The sequence below is a fragment of the Poeciliopsis prolifica genome, unplaced genomic scaffold, assembly GCF_027474105.1.
Source record: "Poeciliopsis prolifica strain line A6 unplaced genomic scaffold, Auburn_PproV2 SCAFFOLD002, whole genome shotgun sequence".
NCBI lineage: Eukaryota > Metazoa > Chordata > Actinopteri > Cyprinodontiformes > Poeciliidae > Poeciliopsis > Poeciliopsis prolifica.
In genome coordinates, this window is record NW_026562377.1 from 11,849,065 (window position 1) to 11,868,566 (window position 19,502).

The 19,502-nt window shown below is 37.2% G+C and overlaps 1 protein-coding gene across 3 annotated transcripts in view; it reads left to right on the forward strand.

The window, feature by feature from the left end:
* LOC129371600 (arf-GAP with coiled-coil, ANK repeat and PH domain-containing protein 2-like) overlaps nucleotides 1-19,502 on the forward strand; it is a 49,736-nt gene that overhangs the window by 19,625 nt on the left and 10,609 nt on the right. For all 3 annotated transcript variants that reach the window (XR_008607169.1, XM_055048284.1, XM_055048297.1), the window contains exons 6-14: nucleotides 389-572; nucleotides 5,297-5,341; nucleotides 5,454-5,549; nucleotides 10,705-10,779; nucleotides 17,065-17,177; nucleotides 18,018-18,069; nucleotides 18,591-18,691; nucleotides 18,861-18,966; nucleotides 19,211-19,419. Coding sequence is in view for 2 of the 3 variants with exons in the window: in XM_055048284.1 (XP_054904259.1) it covers nucleotides 389-572; nucleotides 5,297-5,341; nucleotides 5,454-5,549; nucleotides 10,705-10,779; nucleotides 17,065-17,177; nucleotides 18,018-18,069; nucleotides 18,591-18,691; nucleotides 18,861-18,966; nucleotides 19,211-19,419 (981 nt within the window). In the remaining variant the exon portion in view is untranslated. The remainder of the gene's footprint in view (nucleotides 1-388; nucleotides 573-5,296; nucleotides 5,342-5,453; nucleotides 5,550-10,704; nucleotides 10,780-17,064; nucleotides 17,178-18,017; nucleotides 18,070-18,590; nucleotides 18,692-18,860; nucleotides 18,967-19,210; nucleotides 19,420-19,502) is intronic.

Consider the following 19,502-nt stretch of genomic DNA (forward strand, 5'->3'; position numbering starts at 1 on the left):
ATATGTTGCTTAATTGACACTAATAAAGAGTTTTATTGAGATGACTGATAGAATTAAACGTTAATTTTAGCAACTGTCTGCAGAGGCTGAATTATAACAGCACAGTGACTGTTGTAAGAATTAAAGTTAAATTACCATTTAATTGTGTGTTTACCATAATTTCCTCTTTTCTATATGACTTTAAGAGTGTCTTTGTTTTGTATATAAATGTATCTGCTTGAATTCTTGGTTTTGCTTCCGAAATCTGCATAAGCATCTGCCACAAAAGTCATTTTCAACAGTTTTGTTTTAAGACTTTTGCTTTCAGCGTCCCATACTTTGATTTTCTTGTCAGTTTTAACATAAAGTTGTTTGGAAAGCTTAAATTTTCCATTGTTCTTCTTTGCAGTGACCTGCGAAAGTTTAAAGAAGCCAAGAAACAGTTTGACAAAGTTAGTGAGGAAAAGGAGAATGCTCTTATCAAGAACGCTCAGGCTCCTCGCAACAAGCAGCATGAAGTAGAGGAGGCCACCAACATCCTGACTGCCACACGCAAATGCTTCCGACACATTGTCCTCGACTACGTCTTACAGGTATGCTGACTCTGTGGGATTTAAACACAGAGTAACGGCAGTGCATTGTGGATCAGTTTAATATTTCTACATCATGTTGCAACAGAAATTTTTGTTCAAATCTTGTAGCACTATTCAGCAGAACATTGTGCTTTGCCAAATGGTGCACAAGCAATTTTTAACAAGGCTTTAAATAGAGTAGCATTTTGCTGATGTGCAGCTTAAATAATGAGCTGTGCTGTCATAGTATCATTTTTATCCTAACTTACAGATGTGTGATACTTCAGGGATGTCATCCTACAGTGCCTTGCAAAAATTAGCATATTATTAAATACATGTATTTGTATATTCAAGGGATTTAATGTGCTAGAAGGCCTACTTGTGAAGTGGAAGCATGTTTTCTTTATATATATATATATATATATATATATATATATATATATATATATATATATATATATATATATATATACTTTCACAAGTAGAAATGTGAAACATCTGGTATACATTTGATGCATTTATGCTTAGGTCCTTTTTTCTCATTGCCCTGAATAAAATCTCTGGTGCAGCCAGTTGCCATCACAAGTTAAATAATTAGTAAGTAGAGTGCAGCTTTGTGTGATTTAATCTGTTTAGATGCCGATGTGCTGTGAAGGCTTGCTTTTGAGGGAAACTGCCAAGAAGACAACAACTGTTAACAGAAAACTGAAGGTGCTCTGGTTGATCGCTTGTTGTGATGGAAAACTAGCAATGCATATCAATCAACCAAACTTTATTTATGGAAGATCTTTCATGTTTAAAAGTTTAAAACAGACAAACAAACTTTCAACTTTTAGAAACACACATTGAAATGATCAGAAGAGTAAACCATAAGAAATCAACAATGCTACCCTATTTTAAAACCTGTTGGTGGCAGCATTATTCTGTGTGGATTTGTGTCACACAGGGTAAGAAAGTCTGGTCAGTGTTGACTGGATGAATCTAAATTCAGGGCAAAACGGGCAACAACCTCTTTACATTGATACCTCGTTTACCTAGAAACACAGAGCCCAACAAGACTGAATTGTTTTCAACCAAAGCATATCCATGTGTTAAAATGGCCCAGTCAAAGTCCAAAAATAATTTTTTTTGTAATCTGTGTTAAGACTTGGACATTGATATTTATGGATGATCTGACTCATTTCACATAAGGTGCAGATTTTTTTATAACACATTTTCAGCAACAAGGCAATACAAAGTACCTTTTCTCTAGTGTGTCTCTAGATTTCCAACACTGATTACGCTTGGAGCTATAATCACAGAGAAGATATTTCTACAAAGTTATGACTCAAGGAGGGTGAATACAAATAGATGCTGTACTTTCCAGATTTACAAGTAAAAGTTATTGAAAACAATGTATATTTATCAAAATTATGAACTTTGTTTTGTTGTCACACAAATCTCAAAATGTGATGAATACTTTTGCAACTCTATGTACAGTAGTAGTAAAATAGGCAATTACATCTTGTGAAACACCTTAAAAAATCAATTGTGATCTCCATCTATATAGTTCCTCTCAGGTAGATGGCTAATTAAACCAGTACCAGCTGCTGCTATCTTGTCTAATACTCCCACCTGAATGGAGGGTGACCCTCCGCTCAATTATGTTGATGTGATTTCATTTTTATTCAACTCTGCGCGTGGAGTGATGGCTATAAAAAGATCCGCTGATTGTCATATTATCTCCCATTTCTCCCAGCATTATGTTCGGTAGCGGGAAGGAAAAGACCAATGACTCATTTCTTCATCAACTGGTTTATCAGAAATGAGCTGAAAAGGAAATGAAAAGGGGGAAGCTCGCAAGAAAACAACTGAAGTGTTTATAATGTTGAATAAAAATGTCTGTTAGGTTTCACAAGAAATGCATTTTCATACATCAAGATTTAACACTTTATTTCCAAGACACATCACACGGCAGGTGTGAGGAGAAGTGTTGGATTTTTGCACGTTTTTCTTGCTGTAAAGTACTTGCATATAGTCCATTGCATCAGCTGTGTCTGTGAGTCTCAGCAGCTCTAATTACTTTGTGATTTCTGATAAAGCAGCTGCCAGTACTTTCCATTCAATTTCCCTCCAAAGGAACATGCACTGCTACATTTGTACCATTTTCCCCCAAAAGCAGACTTCAGCGTTCTGCTTCAGCTCTGCATAATCGCTGCCTTATAAAATAAAGCCTGACTGTGTGGAATTAGTTTAGTTTTTATCAGGCTCTTTAGTTTGCTTTCAGGAAATCTTTAAATGAGCGGCTAGCTCAGCTGATTTAAATGGGCCTTTTTAATGCTTTATATTTGGTTAGGGTTGTCAGCATTTTAAGACTCCACCCTCAAGCAGTGCTTACTGGAATATTTAAGAGATTTCAGCTTATTTTTTCATTGCTTCTAGATTGTCTTTGCCCGTTTATGTGTTATGTAGTTTAAGTTGACATTCTGGTTGGTGGAAGAAGGAGAAAATATAGATGAGACATTGTGCTTTAGTTACATTAACCAGCTTATAGCTTTGCTGAAGAGCAAAGCTATGTGATAAATAAAACGATAATTAAGTGTTCACACCTTTTCAAACAGAATAAGTGGTGTTAAGCTACTTATTTTGTTCTTGGTTATGTATATGCATGTTCTTTTTCTGTATAATGTTATGTGAATAATGGTTCCCACTGTATATAGATTGTGTTCAGCTGTATCTGGGCTTCTTTCTCATTTAGTAATGCATAAGTAAGCAGTTTTTGCAGAATTTGCATTTGGTGACTTCCTGAAACTGACAAACCCTAAAAACAGAGACAAAATCCAAAAAAAGTGATATAAAAAACTCTTAAATGGACATGTTTTTTTCTTTTCAGAACAGTTTTATATATTAACTCCTTTTTTAGCCTCCTCTGAGATGAAACACAGGCAGATATGGCCCTAACTGTTCTAAAATTCTGTTTCCCTTCCGCACGGCAACATGCGACTTACCACAACTGAGCAACCAGTTGTAATTGCCTGTAACTTTTGCCTATGGCTGTTGTCTCAGCCCCGTGTTGCAGCAGTCTAACTAAATCGCCATCGTTTTGACATGCTACTTTAGGCACAATTACACACTGCCTGCCATCAAAAGAGAATGGGAGGGTGAGGCTCATAAAAGCTGTGATGCTTCAGCTACTGTGGCAAAATAATGACTCTTTCCAGGATGGAAGTTAAGATCTTTGTAGGAATACAGCTGTGGTCAGTGTTGCCTTACAACCATGAAATTATCGCTGGCCACAAAAACGAATCCAAGCTTTTGTTCTCTGAGGTACGGATGATTTGGGAGCATGCTTTCCTGACCACATACAGTTCCCTGTGTGCAAACAAGCTAACCTGAGAGTTTAGAGAGTCTCTTGTCTTTTCTAGCAGCTAAAAGCATCACTTCACCCTGGAGAGACTTTTCTGTCTTCAATAAAATGCTTCTGGATAAATTAAAGTACAACTCTGTTTTAATACATCATTGCACCCAGAGAGCAATAAATTTATTTATAATAAAAGCTTATACTTAATCAGTAGTCAAAATTCAGTTTCTCAGAAATTTTGAATGCTGCTTAAATAAAATAATAATAATAATAAAGAACAGTGAGCCTGATGGAAATTATTGCCATGTAGTGGACATCATATGGTCGCAGTATGTGGGTGTGCCCTTTTTTTAAGAATTACTGCATCAGTTTGGCACAGCATGAAGTGCGATGTCATCCCAGTTTGCGTCAGTAAACTCCTGCAGGGATTTGCTTCATATTTATCAAAATAAGTGTAGTTTCGTGTTTTTCTGTTTCTCATCTGAGCCTCCAATACTTTGTGACTTTTAGCATTGTGGCCAAAGTTGTGTGTATTGATGTAATGATCTGCTGGCCTAAGACTTTCTCCAGCTGACTAATTAATATATTAGGTCATAGATAGATAGATAGATAGATAGATAGATAGATAGATAGATAGATCACAGTGAAAAAATGATTGTTTTTTGGTTCATTTTGTAGTGTGAAGTATTATAATGTGCATAGGGAAGACATGCAAAGTCCATCCTAAAAGCTCCAACTGGGATTTCAACTCACAACCTTTTCTCTACATCTGTCAGCCATCAATAGTGCAGCCCCGTTATTGGTTCCTGCCTATTAATATAGGCTGGCAAGTATTTAATAATTTATGTATTTTTCTCAATTTTGTTCGGCTTCTCTGCAACATTTACCTGAGATAAACTCCCCCTGAGAAGTTTACTAATGTTTGCTGCACACAGAGTCATAAATAAGCAGGAACGCATGAGGCTGAAATTCAGCTGGGTAAGGAGAAAGTGACTTCAACTCCATGTTTGTGTCAAATGTGTGACCTTGGGCGCCCCCTGATGCTGAGAAAATGAAGCACTGACTTGAAATGCTTGCAGCAAATGGTGTAATAAATTTTATTGATTGATTTATTCATTGGCAGGACTTTGTTTAGCTTGATCTCTATTAACATCTTTGTCTGTATGTATTTTTTTAATTTGTTTTTGGTTGTTGGTCATTTCTCTATTTGTAACCTTGACATTAACTTTACTTTCTGTTTCAGTTTGGGTCAGATGATTTTACTAGATAAATAAAAACAAATTAAAAATATTTTCTTCCATTTATTTGATTCTTTAATAACTTACTGTGCTTCTAAATACATTTTATGGATTTTCATGTCATATTATGTTGTTGACTCTTACTGTTTTGCTTTTATTATTTGCAGATAAATGTTCTACAGTCTAAGAGAAGATCAGAAATCCTGAAATCGGTAAATCTACCTCCTAATCACAATAAAGCCAATTGAATATAATCTGGGTTTTTTTTTTTTTTTTTATGTCTGCTTGAACAATCGCTGTTTTTTGTTTGTTTTTAATGTGCAGATGCTGTCCTTCATGTACGCCCATCTGACTTTCTTCCATCAAGGTTATGACCTCTTTAGTGAACTGCAACCTCTAATGAAGCAGCTGGGTGGACAGGTACAAGCAGCTTTCTCCAAACATCCAGATTACGCTGTTAATCATCCATGTTACTTGCTGAATGTTTTTTTCAGATTTGTTAGGATCTTTTTCCAGTTTGAACACATTTATTAGCTCCCATGATGAAAGCATGAAATAAAAACTTAACATTGAGCACAATCTCACTGAACAATTGAAAAAAGACTTTGATTAGAATTTTTTAAGTTAAAAAATTATTGTTTTAGTCTTAGTGACTGAATTTTTGAAATTGTCTAGCAAACACTTTAAGATAAATGTAATTGATACATCTTTTAAATTTGCATTTTTAATTTTTAAAATTGCCAGTCCAGTCTGCAGAGAAAGCAGGGTGTTAATGGAAGCAGACATTTCCAAAACCAATTGTCAGATAACTGTAGCATCTTAGAGTCGCCAAATCTCCATTTCAGCCGCCTCAGTTAGGTCATTATTGAACCGTACAGGTGTAGATCTGATCTTCTAAAAAATCCATTCAGACTCAAAAGAACTCAGGGAAAAAATTTATGAATTGACATATTCATCTTAAATAAGTAAAAAAAAAAATCCTTTCTTCAGTCACACCTCCATATGCAGGTAAAAATCATGTTAATTCTGTGTTAATTAAGTGGTACCAGAAACTGCAATCTGTCATTAAGTTAAAATTGGCTCCAAGACAATCACCAAGGTACCGTTTACATATCACCTGGTGGTTCATTAAATAAAAAATATCTTCTTGAATCCTACCATTGAAAGTTTGCTTCTTTGTCCTGAGACTTTACCTCAACATGTCTTAAGATTGACATGTTAATAACAAGTATTCTTGAGGGTATGGTATGAAACAGGATATATTTTTATAAAGACACGTCAGTAATACTGTTGGGTACTGTAGGAGTCATTTCTTTGTTTTCAGATTATTTTTTTATGTTTTTTATTTCACTCATGGTGATTCCCAGGAAGCATACAGTTGATAGCGTGTCACTAATCATACTTGAGTGATGGGGTGAACCCACATTTTTACACTTGCCACACCATGACAGAAAGGCTTTACCTTTGATTCCCTTTTGAATAATTTCCAGCACAGCAAAAGCAGTCGGTTTAACTTGCATTAACTTGTATGGGTAAAATACATTAGATTTTTTTTTTTTATTCAATCAATCAAGTTTATTTGTACAGCATATCTCAGCAACAAGGCAGTTTGAATTCCTTTGCATCATGAGAAGATATCATAAACACAGGAAACACTTGTAAAAACCAGTAACATACATTGCATTTTGTCATGTGCAATCGTTATATGTAGGGCAATGTTGGATTTTTTTATGGGTTACAGAAACTATGAACAGGTCGGATTTTAATTCTTGATTTAAAGGATGTCAGTGTTTCAGCTGTTTTGCAGTTTTACAGGACTCTGGACAATATGGAGAGATTAATTGTTAACTAGGGTTCACTGACCAGCTTCAAATTTTGTCAAAGCATATTGCCTAATACACATCTTTTGCGCTTTTGTCTTCTACAAACAAAAAAAAGAGTCAACAGATCAGCTCAGTAGTGATGTGAAGTAAAGCAGGAAGAACTGATAAAAGGGTTTTTAATTATTCACTTGTCACTTGTAATTTAGTTTAAAACATCATTATTCTTATTAGGCAATGTATAGATTAAAATTTATGTGATAATTTCAAACAAGTCTATCCAACAAGTGGGATTTCATTTAAAAGTGAAGTCTCACTTTTAAATTGTGAGATTTCAACCCAAAAGAATCCACCCTTGCACACTGTTTCTGTTCCTATCTCATTAGTGTTTGTGTGAATCTGTGTATGTGTGTGGTGTGTTTCCGCTTTGTGTGTATGCCTGCATCCCCCAGCAAGTAGGGCCAGCCCTCTAGGGCAGAACTCAGCCCAAATGTGACTTTAAGATGATTATCGCAGTGGAGCTGCTGCTGCAGTTAACAGGAATGAGGAAGAAAGCCGCCAGGAGGCTAGAAAGAGGATTTTTTTCACAGATTCCCACGATTGATCGTCAGCTGCGTGAACGCAGCGCAGAAACTTAAGGATGATGCTCAAAGTTGGAGGATATGGAGGTTTCTGAATCAGAGCTTTGAGGCAGGGATCCTCAGCTGTGTGAGATAGACCTTGGAGAAAAAGTTTTTGTGATGTTTGAACTAGATAACTAGATATTTTTTTACATTTTGAACAACAGCGTCGTTGGGAGCCACATTTGAAAATATGGAGCAGTGAAAACCTAATTGAAGGGAAGAGCATTCCTTTGCTTCCCGAACATCCGATGCAGTGATGTCAGGACAGTGACAGGAACAAACTTTCAAATGCAGATTTTCTATTCTGGAAGGAATAAAAGGAACTCTCGGGGCTTTGAGGAATGGACTGTAAAAAGACTCAAACCTTGAAGAGGGAGGAAACAAAAAGCAAGAGACTTTGAATTCAAGCTGACAAACAACTGGACTATAACCCTGCTGTGGATTACAAGCCTGTCGCTCTGAATTCGAAAGAGAGCAGAAAGGAAAGGGAGATCAGAGTGTGGGCTGTGGGAAGCCGCGGCGAGGGGATTGTGTTTTGTATCGTCTTTCATCATGAAGCTGAAGAAGGTGGAGAGACTGTGCAGGGAGGTGTGGAGGAGCTGCCAACAGGTATCAAGCATTGTTGAGCAATTTAAAAGAAATACATTTGAGAATTTAAGAAAATAAAATAAATTTTGAGAAATGTTGAGGGAAGCTGATTGCTTTGCTGGTAAGGTTTCTGATCTTCTGGTTTTGCTACTTTTTCTTCATGCTCAACTGCCCCCATAGATCAAGTCTTTTTTATTGAAGCTTTCAGTGACACACAGCCTTATGACTGAATTAATTCACTTGTGTTCAATTAGAGGGATTTTCTGTATCTTTTCCATGAGTCATAAAGCTTGTCATTGTAGTTGTCAGCACAGATTTGTGGTCAGCCAGTCATGAAGCATCTGCCGACTGCCGAACTCTGTCATGGGGGCCATGAGCTGGAAAGACACATATAATATACAGGTTTATGTTAAACATGAGTCTTTTTATAGAAGGCAGCAGAGAGACTGAATCGTTTTGACTGAACTGGTTATCAAAGCATAACAGAGAAAAACATTTTCCATCCTGATCTTATCAGCCTGCTGCACTCTCGTCCACCCATTTCCGCTCTAAGCAAAACAAATCCCTGCTGCAGTCCCGGCTTCTCTAAAACAGCCAGACAGCAGCAAAATCTGTGTGTACGTTATGGAAGACGCCATTTTAAGATGTTTATATATTTAGACTTCATTTACTAAAATAAGATCCATTAATGTCCACATAAATTAAAAAGGTTACGCCATGAGGGCAGTAAAAGTGAAAATACAAAAGTTGCTACAGCTGATGAGCTGACTTTTGTTCTTTTCTTTTCATCCTAGAAAGAAAACTTTGTAAATGATCCACAAATCAATTCAGTCCTTCAGCTTCAGACCCATTTTTTATCGATAAGTTGCTATTTCCCAATTAAATTCTGTATCTGCATAGCACGTATAAATTTATCTTGATCATTCAGTATTCTCATAAACAATGAAGCTGAGTATTCCAGTAAATAGATATAGCTAACATACAAAAAAATTGAACTGCAATTGAAATTCTCAAGACTTGTATTACAGGCTATTCCTGGTTCTTTGTTCAGATCCTTTGTCTATCTAATCTTATGAAATATAACAGAATATGTCCCATGAATAAACAAAATAGGCTTAAGCAACTTCCTGATAGAAGATATTTTTGGACAACAATTTTCCTTTTCCTCCTCGCGAGTTTAAATGGACACATAGTTGGCATAAAAGGCTAGAGAAATGAAATGTGTGTTTTACTGTGATATTGCTTTCATTTGTTGCTTTTAACCATCACACTGATTTAAAATTATTGTGTTCTGAATAGAGTTTTGCAAAAAAAAAAAAAGATATGATTAAATCTGCTCATGTCTTAATAAATGTTTAAACAGAAGCAACACTAAGTTAAGATTTAATTTCATGCAGGACTATGAATATAAATGGAATATGAAAGTTGAAGGAATGAAATGTTTGTTTGCACTTTTGAATCAGTGGCACACATTGCACCATGAACCTTTACATGCAAACCTGTTGCCTCTATTGTTTGAATCATAAAATGATCTACATTATGCTGTTGATAGTTAGCAAAACAATGAGCCACATTTATTGTTTTTCTGATGAGAAGCCTCGGTGTCCACGCCATTCTTTTATCCAAGTTCTGACTCCAGAGCCAGTCAATCTTTTGTTAACATTTCTGTTAATTGTGCCTCTGTTATTTTTCATACTTATTTATTTCTTTAAAATTTGTCTGTCGACCTTCTTTCATATTAGCCAGGAAGTTTGGCAAAATCAGCTGAGAAATAACTTCATGACGTGATTTTAGAGTTTTTAGTTGAAATAAAGTAAAGATTTTTAATTAGCTGTGAGCTTTCAGAATGACCACAAATGCTTCAGTCTACTTTAAAACTCCAACATTACTCAATATCTGAATATTTAGTTTGCAGAGGAAACTTTGAACCTCCTTCATCACGCCTCACATTCCTCCTGCAGCCCCTCAAACACTGACCTCTAATCAGATACTGATTCTTTTGTGTTTGAGGCATAATTTAGGTCATGCCACAGCAACAAACCCTTGAGAGTCCGAGTTAAGATTTCTCAGCTTTAAGGCAAACCGGCACATTTTCAGCAGCAGCCTATGAACCTCAGCTCTTTATTGAAGACTTTTTTAAGTTGCTGTGTTCTCAAAGGAGCCCTTGTTTTCCTCGCCGCACGCAGTTTTTACTGTAAGGAGTGAAAAAAAGTTTAGAATTTCTCATTCATTTCACCCGTGATCAAGCCAGCTTTACACAGCCCATTTTGTTTAGAAGAGAAAACTTGCCTTGTTTAGGTCTGATCTTTGCTCGATCAGCATAAAGCTGAAAATTTGCCTTTTCAACACATCTGAGGTCAAAAATAAACCTCACACTCAAACCATAAATGGTTGTCATTCCTCAGATTCTAAGCTCTGCTATTTATCTTTGTCTTGGGAGATCATTTTGCTCTTTATGTGTAAGCTGAAGCTGCCTTTGAGACATTTGGCTGTTTTTGACCGGTCGGTTTGGTAAACTGAACCATGTTGTCCTGTCTTCTGCAGTTGGACCAGCTGGTGGTCGATGCTGCCAAGGAGAAGAGGGACATGGAGCAGAAGCACTCCACCATCCAACAAAAGGTAAATTCACATGAGCGCTGTTTCCTCATCATTTTTTGGGGTTTAAATCAAACATGGTCCAATGGTTTCTATACCAATGTACATGTAGTATATCTGGAACGTCTTCACTTCTCAAAATGGCTTCAGTCCGGATTGAACGGACGGAAAGTTTCTGTGAACATACATTTTGTAAAAGCTTGCTAAATAGTCTTAATTGGATTCACATCTAGACTTTGACTAGGTCATTTTAACACGACTGCTGTAATAAAAGCCATTCCTCTTTGCAGCTCTGGCTGTGTGTTTATGCTTGATGTTCTGTTGCAAGGTGAACCTACGCTTCAATCTTTTTCAGCCTCTAAAATTTAGCCCCATCCATCAACTCTGACCAGCTGAAAAAAAATATTCCTCCAGCATGATACTGCCACTACCATGTGCCACAGTAAAGATGGTGTTTTTAGGGCCACGTAATGTAAAATGTTTTCTATGAAGGCCAAAAAGTAACTTTTCTTCCTTGTCTGTGTCCCCTGAAGAACACTCAAACACTTTCTCACTGTGTCATCACAAATTTGCATATTTAGTAACTGTAATACTATTTTGTTTGTAGGTTTAATTACATCAGGAATCTGATAAAAGTTTGTAAAGGGAGTCAGAAATAAAGGAAAACAATGCCATACTTGGGTATTAACTTGTTCAGTCGAGTGTGTGTTTGTCAATTGAGGGAAGAGCAGTAGTAGTCCGCCCTCAGGTGTCAGGTGAGCCCTGACGATGATCTCAGCTACACACACATGCATTATTGATAGCAGACGGGAATCCATTGCTAAACAAACTCAGTTTGGTTTCAGCGTGCTTTCAGATCTCCTGAATAGCACTTGTTTGTTTCACCATTCAGTTTCTCTGCTCAGTTTGCTAAAGTATGCAGCAGATCAGTGGCACGTCTTTTGATCTGGGACTCCTGCATCTGTTGAGTTTGATGATGCCCTAAAAAGTAATGAAGTCGTGAGCTGGTTGTTATGTGATGGAAGTCATTTGCTTTGTGGTTTAGTTGTACATCACACAGCATCAGTAAATACAGACAACTTACCCGGCTGTTCTCTTAATGGGATTTTCATATTCCACTGTCTGATAACTCAGGTGGAAGAAACGCATACTGTATGTGTTTCCTCCTTCCTTTTGTCCTCTCCTTCATCTAACTTCATGGCATCTCTGCCAACTTCCAGATATCCTTCCTCTGTTTAACTGGATGCTATTTTTAAGCGTTCTTGCTCTCTCTGTCTGGCTGCATCTGCCTACACCCTTCTAACCATGTTGTCTTCTCTTTCCTTTCTGCTTTTGCTCTTCTTTCATCTTTTTTTTCTAATCTCTCCAGGCTGCACTGCAGGTAAGTGGAGTGTCTTTTCCTTTTCCCCTCATTTTTACTACCATGCAACATCTGCATGAATATAGTTTAGTGTTGGATCTGTGGAAGGTCAGAATTGATTTCTGCAGGGCTCACTGTTTAGAAAGACTTCAGTGAAGAAGACATTTGATTGGTAATGTGGATAACAGGTTGTCATGTTTGAGTTAAGTTGCCAGGCATGCTTCTGTGCTTTGTGCTGTTGATGCGTTTATGAGTTTGCTGAGGTTATTGAATAAGTTAATGCTGTTTTGACGCTTAAGTCGGTTACTGCACATGACTTCACATGGTGTATTCATCCTCAGGTAGGTTTGGTCATTCACAGTTCCTATTCAGTCTTTAAAAGAAATGCTTTTCTTCACATTTATTTTCAGCTATCGCACATATTTTCTTCCAAATCAGTTCTGCAAAGCATTCAGTTAGTTAAATTATTTACTCCTGACATGGTCCCTCATTTTGTGAAAACAAGGCTAAGCAGCTAAAGTGTTTGCCTTGGTGTCAAACTATTTCACTCCACTTCATTCTGCATATACAAAGCCTTGAAAAAGTATTTTCCCTCAATTTTATTTTTTTTCCACATTTTGTCACATTACCTTAATACTTCAAGCCACATAATGTTTTATCAAGATTTTATTTCACCACAAAGCAACACATAAATGTGATGGAGTGGATATGATGAATGGGTTTCAACATATTTTACAACTAAGAAGCTGAGAAATTTGGTGTTCAGCTATAAATTAAGTGTAGACACTTGCCTTTCTCGGTTTTTCTAATTAATAAACAGAGAATCCAGGCATTCTTGTTAGAAAACAGTGGAAAACAAACAAAATCAGTGAAGATCAAAGAACACAGCAATCATGTCAGGGAGAACGATGTGGAGGAATGTAAAGCAGAATTTGGTGATGTATCGATATTCCAGGCTTTGGATGTGTGGTGTGGATACTTTTGCAAGGTCAAACCTAAAGTTTGGCCAGAAACCAGAAAGTGTGAGTTAAATATATAAGACCATTTCAAGGAACTTCTTCTGTTAAAAACCATCAACATCATCACTCGGACATTTTTCACATTACTTCCCCATTATGCAAGAAGGAAGTCTGCCAGCCTCGAATGTTTATTTTTGTCTACAATAAAAAAATGGCATCATGATTCTTCTGTTGAAGTCCTTATGGGAGTTTAAATGGGTCCTGAGGTTGTGTTTAGTATTCCAACTCTGTGCCTGTGTGCATTGTTTAGCAGAAACACTGATGTCAGACCATGACACAGCTAAAGTGCCTTTAAGAAACACAGTCACGTGCTGCTGGACCATTCTATCTCTGTCTTATCTAAAGAAAATAAGTCGAGATCAATGCTCTAAAACAGCTGCAGACATTTTTATGTGACAATAAACTAGAGACTCCTATGACATAAACAATTAATAATAAGCTTTTAGAAGAGGAAGCTGAGCGTACTACTATCAAAGTGAAGTCATGTTTTATTCTCTAAGTCCTCTATAAAAGCAAACAGGTGACCTTTTGCTTGGGTCCTGAGCACTCTGGAGGAGGAGCAGCTGCTCTAGTTAGATAGACACAGCCAGAGGAGAGGCGGGGATGTGACGGTTGTAGACACTGTGATCCACAAGGCTTCGAGTGACTTCAGTCACTGAGATGCCACACATACTGGCGCTGACCAGTGTCAGCTGTAAGGGGAAACTCATACGAGTTAGCGTATGAGTTAGCAAGGAGAAACTGAGAAAAATGAAGATTTTCAGCCGTTTTCACTATGTGTGGCATCTGGTGAGTGCATGTTGAGCATGTAACGGTGTCACTGTGCCAATGTCCACTCGAGTGGTGTTTAGTTTTACTTTTTTTGCTTCAAGTTTTCTTTCATTTGGACCGCCTCTTCTTCCTTTCTTGGAATTGCAACCTTTCTTTTCTTGCTGTTTGTGTGAAATTTTAGGAGGTGACAGAGCTTGACTTTTTACCAGACCATCGCAGCTTTTGTGCCTGGAGGTCGACCTCTGTACGTAGTCGATGCATTGACTTCCATCTGGTGTCTGTGTTGTAACCCCACCTGTCTCAGCCCTTCATTCCCTCGTCAGCACATGCCTGGAAACTGCATTGCAGTGTTCGTGTAGATGTTTGCATCTTTATCCGTTCCCTCACTTTTACAGACCAACACATGCATCAGTGTTGCTCTCCTCATAATGCAGCATGTCAGTATTGTTGTCAATGTCTGCTAAAGGGAGTTTTGATTGCTGGTTTGATGTGAGGGTTGTTATTCATCGCCACAGTTTAGTCCTTTGGTTTTTAAATGACAGGACCAGGAAACCACAGCTTTGAAGAGCTTCAGTATAATTTCTTTTTTAGATCTACAGCTACAGTATATATTGTGATACTACAGTAAGCTCCCAAAATAAGAAAAACTTTATTAATCCCACAGGAAATCTTTGGTAACTTAAATCTTAACCCTTAAATTAAAATGAAATCTTTTTCAACACAAAGCAGCAGACAATTGTGAATTGGAAGGAAAATGATTTTCAAAGTGTTTTAAATATACCTACATATAAAATACAATGTGATGAAAACACTTTCCCTCACCCTGAATCTGCTAACCAATGTGTGGCAGAGGACTTCATTAGCGAAAGAAAGGAGTGAAAGTTTCTATCTCCAGACACGAACCAAAAGGTGCTTTTATGAAATATTGACTTGGGGGATGGGGCTGAATATAAATGCATGCCACACTTTTCAGAATTTTTGGAGGGAAAAAAAGATTAGATTAGCATGCAATATTTTCCTTTTACGTGGCAATTAAAATCCCATGAAAACATCTAAAAGTTTTCTGCTACAATTTTACAAAATGTTAAATAGGTATGGATATTTTTGCAAAGCACTATGGTTGTCTAGAAACTCAAAACTGATTTTGTCATCTTACTGATGTCCAGGAAGTAAGCAGGAAGTGGTAGCCATTGTCACAACTTGCTGTATCTTTGAGGTCACTTCCAGTCGACAAACTGAAATGTTTACAGACTCCTGCAGGTTTATGTTTGCTTTGTTTATGAGTGTGTGATGTTTTGGTTTCAGCCCTGGGCTTGTTTAAGGTGGACTTACATTGTTGAATGATACTTTTATAGCTATTTTAGAACATTAACAATACTTTACAGAAAATCCCCAAATAGAGAAACCATTTGGTTGCTCCAAGTTAAAATTAAGTAAACTAATTTTAACTGTTTTGAATATATCGGCTTGCTTACATTGACAAGCACTTTTCTAACCCAGAGGTTTGGTGGAAGACATTGGGTGTTTCTGGAAGGACAACAGATAAGATGATCCCCCTGCTTGTTACAGGAACAAATCTGAAGACATCAAGCTGTAATTGCTTATGGAGACACTGATGCGTGCTGTAAATTGACCCTTCAAGGACACACACAATCTCGCACACTCTTGTGTAGTTGTACAGGGTGGTGCGTAATGTCACCTGAAGCTGAGGAGAGTGTGGCAGCACCTCAGGTAGTTAATGCTGAGCAGTCTCATAACGACACATGAGACTGAGTTACAGCAGCCAGGCAGGATATTCAGACAGAGACTCTGTGATGCCTCGCTTTTCACTGTACAAACTACAAGCAGATATGGAAAACAGCAGCTTCATGGTCTCACTACTTTCAGATTTTCTTAAATATCTGAGCTGCTCTGATTTTGACCAATCAAACATATTATTCTAAGAGCTATAACAGAATGAATTAAAAAATGTTCTGGGTGGTTCTGTTGGCAGCCTGTATAACTGATGTCGGAGCAATAAGTTGGGCTCATTTCCTGTGAGACATGGAGTTTGCCCAGGTTTCCTCTTGTCTCTGATTTTGTTCATAACCTTTAAGGAGAGATTTTCTTGGTGCGGCCATAATGTTGAGGAAATCCGTGGGTCTCTAAAGTGATTCTGACCAGGATGTCAAACTCATTTTCATTTCGAGTCGCATCAAGATCATGAATTTCCTCAATGGCCAGTTGTGGCGGAACGCATTAATGAAACTATGAGACGGTTAGTATATTGTAGCTTTTTCTTATTCGGAGTACATCATCAAATTAAATAAAATCAAACATTTTTAACATTAATGTACTCTGACATAGTAAAAATAAAGTGATTTGATTTGACTGATAAAATTATAAACTTGCCAAATGATACAACCATAATCTCGACGTTCTCTGAAGTCCAGAGGGCAACGTAAACGGTTACGGCGGCTCGGCCTTGATAGAGGAAGTAGTTTGGAATCCAGCAGGAAATGTAGTAATTATAGAATCAGCTACATTTATGCATCCATGCAAATGCTTTTTACTTATTTGATTTATATTAAACTGAAAAAAAAAAAGTGTGAAGTATTCGATCTGCCGACCTCCAATCATAGACAGTTGAGGTAAAATTGCTGGTTTCCTGTCTTTGGTCGATTGCTGTTGTTTATGCTTTGCATAGATTTTCATTCAAACATATTTTTTTTCTATTGAACATATAAATTGAACCCAAGATCTGAAGTATTCAATCTTACCACTTATTTATGCCAAAGTTTATTTTATTAGTAGGTTGGTTGTAAACATTTCTGTTTTTATTTTTTTCGCTTGATACTCCTTTTGTATTATTTGAGGCAAATAGATAGTAAATGTGTGTTTCTATGTTTCAATTTGTTGCATGCAGTGGTTATAAATTAAATTAGCTGCTGTAAATCAGGCATGCTGTCTCACTCTTGCTTGATTTATTTTTTTGGGAATATATATTCAGGTCAGGCTGAGCAGCAGCTACCGTCTGAAAGACCACTTGGCTCTTCTCAGTTATGCTCCAAATTAGTAGAAAATAAGCATCATGAAGGTTTTATGCTGTCTGACTATTGTTCTATTACTTTTTTTGTGAATATATCCATGTTTCCTTTTTTTTTTGCATGTAATTTCCAGGATTTCTCAAATGACGACACAAAGCTGGAGTATAATGTGGATGCAGATAATGGCATTGCAATGGAGGGTTATCTATTCAAGAGGGCCAGTAACGCTTTCAAGACTTGGAACAGGTAATGACAAAGTTGAACTGGTGGCTTTGAAGTAATCTTAACCAGATATAACTTTATTAGTTTTAAGACTGAAACATTTTTGAGTAGCTAAACAAATATAAGAAGTTTTTTTTGCTCTTTTGCTTCAAAGTAGCATGTATCGTTAATATTTTCTGAGGAATTAAGAGGTAATGACACATAAATTCAAGTAAATGACTGGAACAAAAGAAACAGGGCACTTGCTAACTTTTTTGGTACAGAAATCTCTTGATCTCCTCTTATATTCAGTCTGATCCTGTAGCAGGGATATTAGGGCTCTTTACTGCTCAGATGGCAATAAAGTTTAAAATTACCACAAAAACAATCTGACTTCAGCCCAGTGAGCATGTTTGTAGAAGACAGAAGTTAAAGTTTCCAAAAAACGATCGTTAAAAGAAGCTGCTTCAAAGCGTCTTGAGTAAAGAAAAGAAAAGATTTCCAGCTTTAGTTATCCTAAAACTTATATCTCCAAATGATTTTCTTTTATACATAGAAAATAATCCTGGCATGGTTTGAAAACATGTTAACATGTTCAAAAAGTGCATTTTTGTACATTTTAGTACCTCCATAAATCACATTCCTGAACTATCATTCTTCTCTTCCTTGAAATCTCAACTAATATAACAAACTGATAATTTTCTGGTGATGCATTACTACTTTTAAACTCTAAATGTATTAATTTTGTGTCCCTTGTTTTTGAGAATAAAAAAAGTGATTTATTTAGTCATCAGTTTCTATGGGCTTCCCTGTGAGATATTTTAGCAGCATTTCTGCTCATTGCATGCAACTGATTTTCCTCTTAAACATGTGCTCTCCTTTCAGACGCTGGTTCTCCATCCAAAACAATCAGCTAGTTTACCAGAAGAAATTTAAGGTATGTCAACTGACTCCCCACATCAACCACACAGAAAAATGCTTCTGTTTTGGGTTTTTTTTTGTGAGTATTTTTAGTTTACTGCTTTAAGGCAGATCTTTGAAACAACTGTAAAGTGTGGAGTAAAGCACTGCTGAAGTTCAGGATGGGTTTCTGTTTTGGTTATAATTTTGAAAAGTATTTGTATTTATGATTCAGTAGAAGATAAACACATCTATTTTTCACCCTTGTTATGAATGTTAAGCATTCACATTTACTAGTAACTCAAAGTCATGGTGCTTGATACAAAGGCAGTAATGTCTTTTTTATTTTATTTTATCAGAAACACATCGCTCAAATCCAGTCACTCATGTAAATTTACATGGTTTAATAAAATCTACTACCCTCGTAAATAAGTGGATTGTGAAAGCAAAGTGACTGTACATTCTCTTTGAAAGTAATAACTGAACATTTTAAATGGTGTTCACATTGCAGTTGTCTTAGATGTGTGAGTGGTATTTTGTTTTTCTGCCACCCCACAGGACAACCCCACAGTAGTGGTAGAAGACCTGAGGCTATGTACAGTCAAGCACTGCGAGGACATCGAGCGGCGCTTCTGCTTCGAAGTAGTTTCACCCACAAAGTAAGTCAGAATCAAATGATCATTTCTAGCAGTCTAAGAAATACTGAAGTATACCAGAAATGCATGTGGTAATGAAAAGTTTGGGATTGGAGGAGCAGCAAATCTATCATTTAAGACACAAACAGATTTTCTCACAGCTGCTGTTTGATGCTTGTGTTCCCCTGTGAAGGAGCTGCATGATGCAGGCCGACTCAGAGAAGCTGCGGCAGGCTTGGATCAAAGCCGTCCAGAACAGCATTGCCACCGCCTTCCGTGACAAGGGAGACAGCGGCGAGGTAAAGAAAAAAAAAAAAAACACACGAGAGCATGAATCTGTTCAAGTATAAAAAGTTATGTCAGAAAGATCCAGATGTTAAGTCTTTTAACAGCACAATGGAATAGGATTTAATTTTAGAAATATATGTGAGAGGAGACGTGGACTTCTGGCATACTCTTCAGCTGTTTATTTATTTAGCTCTTGAGTTTAATTTACTGTCTATTCTGAACACTGACCTGTTTCCTCATGCAATCTCATGCCAGAAGCTGGACAGGAAGTCCTCCACGTCAACGGGGAGTCTGGACTCCGGAGGAGAACCTAAGGAAAGGTCGCTGAAAGGAGAGAGCGCTCTGCAGAAGGTGTTGGCCATCCCTGGCAACGCCTGCTGCTGTGACTGTGGCCAGCCGGACCCGCGCTGGGCCAGCATCAACCTGGGCATCACTCTCTGCATCCAGTGCTCTGGCATCCACAGGTAGAGACACAGGCGCTTTCCACACACCGATAAATGCTCTCAAAATGCAACAGGTTTTTCTACATGAAAAAAACAGCAAAACT